Source organism: Ahaetulla prasina, chromosome 1 (genome assembly GCF_028640845.1).
Source record: "Ahaetulla prasina isolate Xishuangbanna chromosome 1, ASM2864084v1, whole genome shotgun sequence".
Lineage (NCBI taxonomy): Eukaryota > Metazoa > Chordata > Lepidosauria > Squamata > Colubridae > Ahaetulla > Ahaetulla prasina.
In genome coordinates this window covers 365,534,665-365,542,899 of record NC_080539.1, presented here as the reverse complement: position 1 = coordinate 365,542,899, position 8,235 = coordinate 365,534,665, and the positions used below count along the sequence as shown (strand labels likewise).

General features: G+C 43.8%; 1 protein-coding gene across 1 annotated transcript in view; it reads left to right on the top strand.

The window, feature by feature from the left end:
* Positions 1-1,522: 1,522 nt before the first annotated feature.
* Positions 1,523-8,235, top strand: part of DDX49 (DEAD-box helicase 49) — a 34,054-nt gene continuing 27,341 nt past the window's right edge. Inside the window, exons 1-2 of the mRNA XM_058163467.1 lie at positions 1,523-1,744; positions 7,016-7,139. Of these exons, the coding sequence (XP_058019450.1) occupies positions 1,630-1,744; positions 7,016-7,139 (239 nt within the window). The 5' untranslated portion in view covers positions 1,523-1,629. The remainder of the gene's footprint in view (positions 1,745-7,015; positions 7,140-8,235) is intronic.

Here is an 8,235-nt window from a genome sequence, read left to right as displayed (position 1 = left end):
CGGCAATAGCAAGAAGAAAGCCTGTTGAATCCGGTGGGATTTATTTTCCTGACAGCCTTTTTAAATAAAAATAATCATTATTTATTTATTTATTATTTATTTATTTGATTTGATTTTTATACCGCCCTTCTCCCGAAGGACTCAGGGCGGTGTACAGGCATAATAAAACCGACAATACAATATACAAGTTTAAAATACGATTTAAAAAACTTATTTTAAATTAGCCCAATGATTAAAATTTACCATACTAAGAAAACCCCGTTTAAAATTAATAAATTTAAACATTAAAATCCCAATTTAAGCCAGCCCTGCACGGATAAAAAGATGAGTCTTGAGTTCGCGACGAAATGTCCGAAGGTCGGGTATTTGGCGTAAACTTATCATTCTTCTGCGTAGAGAAAATGCAGAAGGAAGGTATTTTCGTGGTTTTTTTTCTGTCGGCTTCTGAATGGACATTTTCTCCTGTAGTTTTTTTAAAAAAATAGACTTTATTCAATCTTTTTTAGTTTTAAAAGCACATTTCCATTTTTTTACAGCTTTCAACTGTCGGTAACACTTCAAATTTCATAATTCCAATCTATGGCCTATTATTTTATGCATTATGTACATCTTTATATATATAGTATCTTTTTACTATATTCTGTTTTTGTTCTTCATTAACATCGATTTAATCTATACTTCATATATGTAGTATATCTATATGTATTTACATATACCTTTTATCCTTTAACAAGTTTTATCATTTTATAAATACATATAATTTTCAATTTAACGTACGTTCTATATCACCTTTATGCATCAATTTTACATCTCGTTTCAAGCCATTGATACCACATTTTCCAACTTTAGTAATGTTGTTGTTGTTAATTGCGAAGTCGTGTCCGACCCATCGCGACCCCATGGACAACATTTCTCCAGGCCTTCCTGTCCTCTACTATCCTCTGGAGTCCATTTAAACTCATGCCTACTGCTTCAGTGACTCCATCCAGCCATCTCGTTCTCTGTCGTCCCCTTCTTCTTTTGCCCTCAAACCAGTGGTGGGATTCAGCCAGTTCGCACCACTTCGGGAGAACCGGTTGTTAACTTTCTGAGCAGTTTGGCAAACTGGTTGTTGGAAGAAATCATTAGAGCAAAGAACCGGTTGTTAAATTACTTGAATCCCATCACTGCCTCAAACTCTAGTAATACTCTGATTGAATGGACATTTTCTCACGGTCAAGAGTATCCAAGAGATTACTTCAAAAATTCTAATTTTTTACTATGGTCCTCGTTTATCTTAGCCTCGAGACTTTTTATAAGTTTTGCACCTGGTTGGTAACTCTCCACCAGGTTTCTATGCGAACTTCGAGAGTAGCTCTACATTCTACGTAGATCTACTTTCCCTCAAATCTATGAGAAGGCTCTTTTCTCGGTGCCGAGAATTGCTTGGGAGTTGTAGTCCAACCATCATGGCTTCTGAGAGATGCGTCGGCGCTAACCAATGACGTCAAATATTTCCCCCTTTGGAAGACGCGCGGTGACGTCATCAGACGCGTCTCCGTCGCGGGGCATCTTGGGATTTGCTGTCTCCCTCGCGTTCCTTCTATCCCGTCGGAGGGAAGCGTTGCTGCCCCGATCCTCGCCCGGACGATGGCCGGTTTCCGCGCTTTAGGACTGGACCCCTGGCTGGCGTCTCAGGCGGAGCAGCTGGGCTTGTCGAGGCCCACCCCGGTGCAGGAAGCCTGCATTCCTCCCGCTCTGCAAGGTAAGACCCAGAGGAAGAAGAGTTAGAACCTCAAATAACTTTATTGCCATTTTGAATGTACACTAATGCAGGGGATCTCCAACCTTGGCAACTTTAAGCCTGGAGGACTTCAACTCCCAGAATTCCCCAGCCAGCTTTGCTGGCTGGGGGATTCTGGGAGTTGAAGTCCTTCAGGCTTAAAGTTGCCAAGGTTGGAGATCCCCTGCACTAATGGGTCATCCCATGTCAAGTTTCAGAAAACTGCCCTGCTCGATTTCGGATTTCGATGAAATTTTATGTGAACGTCCACACATGTCCCCACTGAACATTGATAAAGTCTTAACGTGTGCCGGTGCGATACTTAACAGATCAACAGAGTTGGAAGGGACCTTATAGGTCATCTAGTCCAACACCCACCCCCCCGCCCCCAAGCAGGGGATCCTACACCATTTCTGACCAATGGCTGTCAGCGTTCCAGAAAAACCCTTCACCAAGTAAAAACTCCAAAGCAAGCATCTTTCAAAGTTTTTTTATTAGGATAGGTAAACTGGCACATCTGGGAAAATCCGAATCTGAGAGATCTGGGTTTTCCCTCAGTAAATAAAAAAAAAACCCCTAAACCATCCCCTCACTCCTCAGTCGATCACATGTTCCAATGGCCAACCATCCCATCTCAAGATATCACTCCGACTCCTCCATTTGCAGGATTGGCCTGACCTTGACCGGCAGGAAGAATGTTATTATGTCTAATGGCAACCCCTCTACTAAATCCCCCCTCCTACTTTCCCACACATGAGAAAGTGGCAGCACGGAAGCTTCTGGCCTAATATGGCTTCCAAAGCTGATAATGGCTCCAGTTTTTTCTTGAAAGTCGCAAGTGATTAATCTTCCATAAACTCCAAAGGCAACTTCTGTTCCATAGGCTGATTGTTCTCACTGTCAGAAAGTTCCTCCTCATTTCTATGTTGAATCTCTCCTTGGTCAGTTTCCATCCATTATTCCTTGTCTGGCCTTCAGGTGCCTTGGAAAATACCTTGATCCCTTCCTCTCTGTGGCAGCCCCTCCAATATTGGAAGACGGCTATCATGTCTCCCCTGGTCTTTCTCTTCACTAAACTAGCCATGCCCAGTTCCTGCAACCGTTCTTCTTATGTTTTAGTCAGTCGTGGGATTCAAATAATTTAACAAACGGTTCTCTGCCCTAATGATTTCTTCCAACAACCAGTTCACCAAACAGCTCAGAAAGTTAACAACCGGTTCTTGTGATGTGGTGCGAACTGACTGAATCCCAACACTGGTTTTAGTCTCTAGTCCCCTAATCATCTTTCTTGCTCTCCTCTGCACTTTTTCTAGAGTCTCAACATCTTTTTTTATAGTGTGGTGGCCAAAACTGGATGCAGGACTCTAGGTGTGGTCCTACTAGGGCTTTATAGAATGGTATTAGTGTCTCACTTGATCTTGATTGTATCCTTCTGTTAATGCAATTTAGGATTGCATTGGCTTTTTTAGTTGCCGCTGCACACTGCTGGCTCATATTTAGCTGGTTGTCCACTAAGACTCCAAGATTAGTTTAATGAAAAGAAGGACTAGGGGAGACATGATAGCAGTGTTCCAATATCTCAGGGGCTGCCACAAAGAAGAGGGAGTCAAGCTATTCTCCAAAGCACCTGAACGCAGGACAAGAAGCAATGGGTGGAAACTAATCAAGGAGAGAAGCAACTTAGAACTAAGGAGAAATTTCCTGACAGTTAGAACAATCAATAAGTGGAACAACTTGCCTGCAGAAGTTGTGAATGCTCCCATACTGGAAATTTTTAAGAAAATGTTGGATAACCATTTGTCTGAAATGGTGTAGGGTTTCCTGCCTGGGCAGGGGGTTGGACTAGAAGACCTCCAAGGTCCCTTCCAACTCTGTTGTTATGTTATGTTATGTCAGTGCTTCTCAATTATTTTCTGTCATGCCCCCCTAAGAAGAAGAAAACATTTTTCGCGCCCCCCGCGCAACTGTAAATAGTATCATGTTTGTTATGTTAGTATGTTTGCCGAGGTCAAATGCGCCCCCCTTTACAGAGCCTCACGCCCCCCCCGGGGGGGTCCGCCCCACTATTTGAGAAGCACTGTGTTATGTTAAGATTCCTCTCACAGTCACTTGTGGAGATATAGACATAATATCTCCAGCAATATTTTGCAGAGAGAAACAACTTTCCAGAAGGTCTTTTTTTGTAAAAGCGGGCTGAAAATACCCTGTTTTTGGCGTTTTTACAAAAAAGTCAACTTTACACTCAATTTGTAAATTATTGGAAAGCAGCAGGAGAGTGAAATATTATATTTGAAAACCTTGTGTTGGTAAGTTATTATGCACAAAGTTTCACGTTTCTCCTACCTTTCCTTCCAGAAATATAAAAAGTCAAACCAATCTTTTTTTCGAGCCGCACTATTTTCGGCCAACTTTGCTCCAAATTATTTAGATGGAGATTGCTCATGAGAATGTTTTTATTATTTTGTTTAATAGAGTACAAAAGGTTGTACAAGATGGCTAAGTTTTGTTTCTCTCAACAAGATATTGCCGGAGATATTATGTCTCAAAGTTGCTGGAACTTCAGAGTCATACTATAGAACAGCAAAGCTGGCTGGGGAATTCTGGGAGTTGAAGTCCTCCAGGCTGAAAGTTGCCAAGGTTGGAGACCTCTGCTATAGAAGGCTGTGGTATGGGACTGCACAAATGCCTATATGTCCTCAAGTATTGCATCAGCACACGTAACCCTTTACCAATGTTCATTGGGGACATGTTTGCATGTTCACACAAAATTTCATCGAAATCTGTGATGGTCAAGCAGGGACCCCCAGACCACGTGACATGGAATGACCCTAATTGGCATATATTAAATGAAATTTCCTTGCATTACAGCTCTCAAAGGGTCTCCACCTCTAATATACACTACATAACCATGACAAAATAAGTAAATAAATGTAAACTTATGCATATACCCACATATATTCCTAATACGATTTGATTGCTTATTTGTTCCCTATGACTATCATTAAATGTTGTACCTTATGATTGTATCTTTTCTTTTATATACACTGAGAGCGTATGCACCAAGACAAATTCCTTGTGTTCCCAATCACACTTGGCCAATAAAGAATTCTATTCTATTCTATATTATTATATGACCCAGAGAAACAACACAGTCTAGTTCGGATGTATGCATGTACATGGCGAGAAAAATGAATCTTGCGAGTTTACCAGACAGATGGCATAGGGAACAAAGCTGTTACAGACTCTGGTAGTCCTGCTACAAATACTTTGAAACCTCTTCCCAGAGGGGAGCAACAGAAACAGAGACGGTAAAATGGGTGTGTGGGGTCTCTAACAATGCTCTGAGCTCTAAGCACATAGCACTTATAAGCAGTGTTCCGAATGACAGGAAGCGAGCTTCCTATAATCTTTTCCGCTGTCCTCACCACTCTCTGTATGGACTTTCTATCTGAGGCACTACCGCCACCAAACTAAACAGTGATTGTTGTGTCTCGCTCGCTTTCCCCGCAGCCGGGTCCCTCTTATCTCCTGCCGAACGCTGAGGAATGTCCTGGCATGCCTCCAGGCCCCAGCCCTGGCACCATGCCCAGACAGGCCCAGCAAGACGAAGGGCCTGACGTGCCTCCAGCCCCCAGCCCTGGCTCCATGCCCAAGCAAACGGAGCAACTAGACCCCTCCCCCTCCCCCAGCCTGAGGAATGTGAATTGCCAACAGCTGGAGCCTGGAGAGATCCTCGCTTCAGGAGAATTGATAGGCGGTGGCGACAGAAGGAAGGGAGGGGCAGGCCTGGATAAGTGCTGAGTCATGGGGCCACACCCCATGGCCTATATAAAGGACCTGCTTTCTGGCATTCTCTGAGTCAGGCAAAGTCTACCTTGGATTGCTGAAGTCACTTCCTGGTCTCCTGCCTGCCTTGAGAACTTTGCTAGGACTTTGGCAGAGCTGCAGAGGCACGCCTGATACGGACTTCCCCGACCCGGCCGTCAGCGGAGGAGTGGGACACGACAGTGATACTGTTTGTTATAAGTGGCCAGGACAGAAGGAGAAAGATGCTCTCCTCATCCGACGCAGGAAATGCAGGCGCAGGTTTGCCCACTTCACTAAGGGATGATGTGTGGAGACACCAGTTCTGATTAATTGTTAATTATCAGATAAATTATCTGCACCCCAAGGTACTTAATACTATTGACCACCTGCATCCTTGATACTGCAGCCTTGATACTGAGTGGAGTATGACTATGAAAGTCATTAGAAAGAGTAAAAGGCTTTCTAAAATCTGCAGTGATTTATAGTGGTCTCCTTTGTTTGATTAACGTTTAGAACCAAGTTACTTTTATTGCACCAGTCCACCAGAACCTTCACCTCGTCCCTATAAGCATCTTCACTGTCGTCGTCACAATGTGATTCGTAGCAGATTTGGCACAGGAGTCCTGCCCCATCTGAAGGAATTGGAAGGCTCGCTGGACCTTTAATGGTTTTTGAGCCCTTCCCATATTAGCCCCACCCCCAACATGCCAAAGATGAACAATTATAGGTAGTCCTCAACTTACAACAGTCCGTTTAGTGAACAGAGTTAACAACAGCACTGAAAAAAAGTGACCGATGACAATTTTTCACCCGCATGACCATGGCAACATCATGGCCAGGTGATCAAAATTTGGCCGCTTGCCAGGTGCCTCTGACCATACACAAAGTGCACCACACCTTTTGCCTTTGTATTGAGCTGGCCTCCTACATCTTGCTCAAAAAGAGGGCTGTGAAAATATTTACAGACCCCTCACATCCTGGACATAAATTGTTTCAACTCCTACCCTCAAAACGACACTATAGGGCACTTCACACCAGAACTGCTAGACACAAGAACAGTTTCTTCCCTAACGCCATCACTGTGCTAAACAAATAATTCCCTCAACACTATCAAACTATTTACTAAATCTGCACTACTATCAATCTTCTTATCATTCCCATCACCCATCTCCTTCCACTTATGACTGTATGACTGTAACTTCGTTGCTTGTATCCTTACGATTTATATTGATTTATTGATTTATATTGATATTGATTGTTCCCTGATGGCTTATTTGTAGCCTATGACTATCATTAAGTGTTGTAAGTGTTGTACCTTGATGAAGGTATCTTTTATGTACACTGAGAGCATATGCACCAAGACAAATTCCTTGTGTGTCCAATCACACTTGACCAATTAAAAAATTCTATTCTATTCTATTCTATTCTATTCTATTCTATTCATAGGTCGCGACTGCATGGGCTGCGCCAAAACAGGAAGTGGCAAGACAGCTGCCTTTGTGCTCCCCATCTTGCAGAAACTTTCTGAAGATCCTTTTGGCATCTTCTCCCTGGTGTTGACACCAACAAGGTAGGGGCAGGTATAGCTTGGGAAATGGCACTTATCCCAAAGAGATGGGTAGGTGAATTCTTGGTTTGGTCCGTGCTTAAATGAGTTGCACAAAGCAAAGATTAATTGGGTATGTCTGCTCTAGTGAAAAGAAGGACTAGCAGTGACATGATAGCAGGGTTCCAGTATTTGAGAGGTTGCCGCAAAGAAGAGGGGGGGGGGTGTCAATCTATTCTCCAAAGCAGGGGTCTCCAACCTTGGCAACTTTAAGACTTGTGGACTTCAACTCCCAGAGTTCCGCAGCAGCAAAGGGATGTCAAAGGGAAAAGGGGATAGATTTATTCTCCATGGCACCTCAGGATAAGAAGGGTAAGAAAGCTGGCTGGGGAATTCTGGGAGTTGGAAGTCCACGATGCTTAAAGTTGTCAAGGTTGGAGACCCCTGGACTAGGAGACCTCTACGGTCCCTTCCAACCCGAGGATTCCATGATTATGTTCCAACCACACATATATTGTCAGAAGAGCTCTCGAAACTAAATAGGCATCTTGAGTGCTTCTATAAGCAGAAAGGTGGGATATGATACAGGATCCAGTCTGGGCTAGTTACCGAGACCAGAGGTTTTATCTTCTGAGTTTCTGGATTTGTGCTGAAGTCTATCCTCGGGAAACTTCTCTAGCACCTTTTTGTGTGTTGAATGTATGTTTACTGACAAATAAAGGGAGACGAGTATAGATCTATTTCAAGCTATTTAGCTCTGATCGGGTAGCCATACCCTTCCGGGATTTGAATCCAGTCTCTAGTCTTCCCTTTATTTCTTTGTCGGTAAACATAAGTTCAACACAAAGATAGTGTTGTGTCTGCGCCCTCCGAGCCGGCCCTGCTGCCAGAAAGTGACTTGGACAGTGAGGGGGAAGGGCCGTCAGGACTTACCTCAGGAGCACCAGCTCCCCTGGCTCAGCTCCAGGAGCCAGAAGCAGGCCAGTGGCAGGCCAGGGACGAGGCCTTCGTCCCCTGACTCTTCCCCCTCCCTCAGGCCACGCCTTCAGACCCAGCTGATGGCAATCAGGCTTGGTTGGATCCTAGATTTTGTAGGCAGAGGAGGAGGGAACAACAGAAG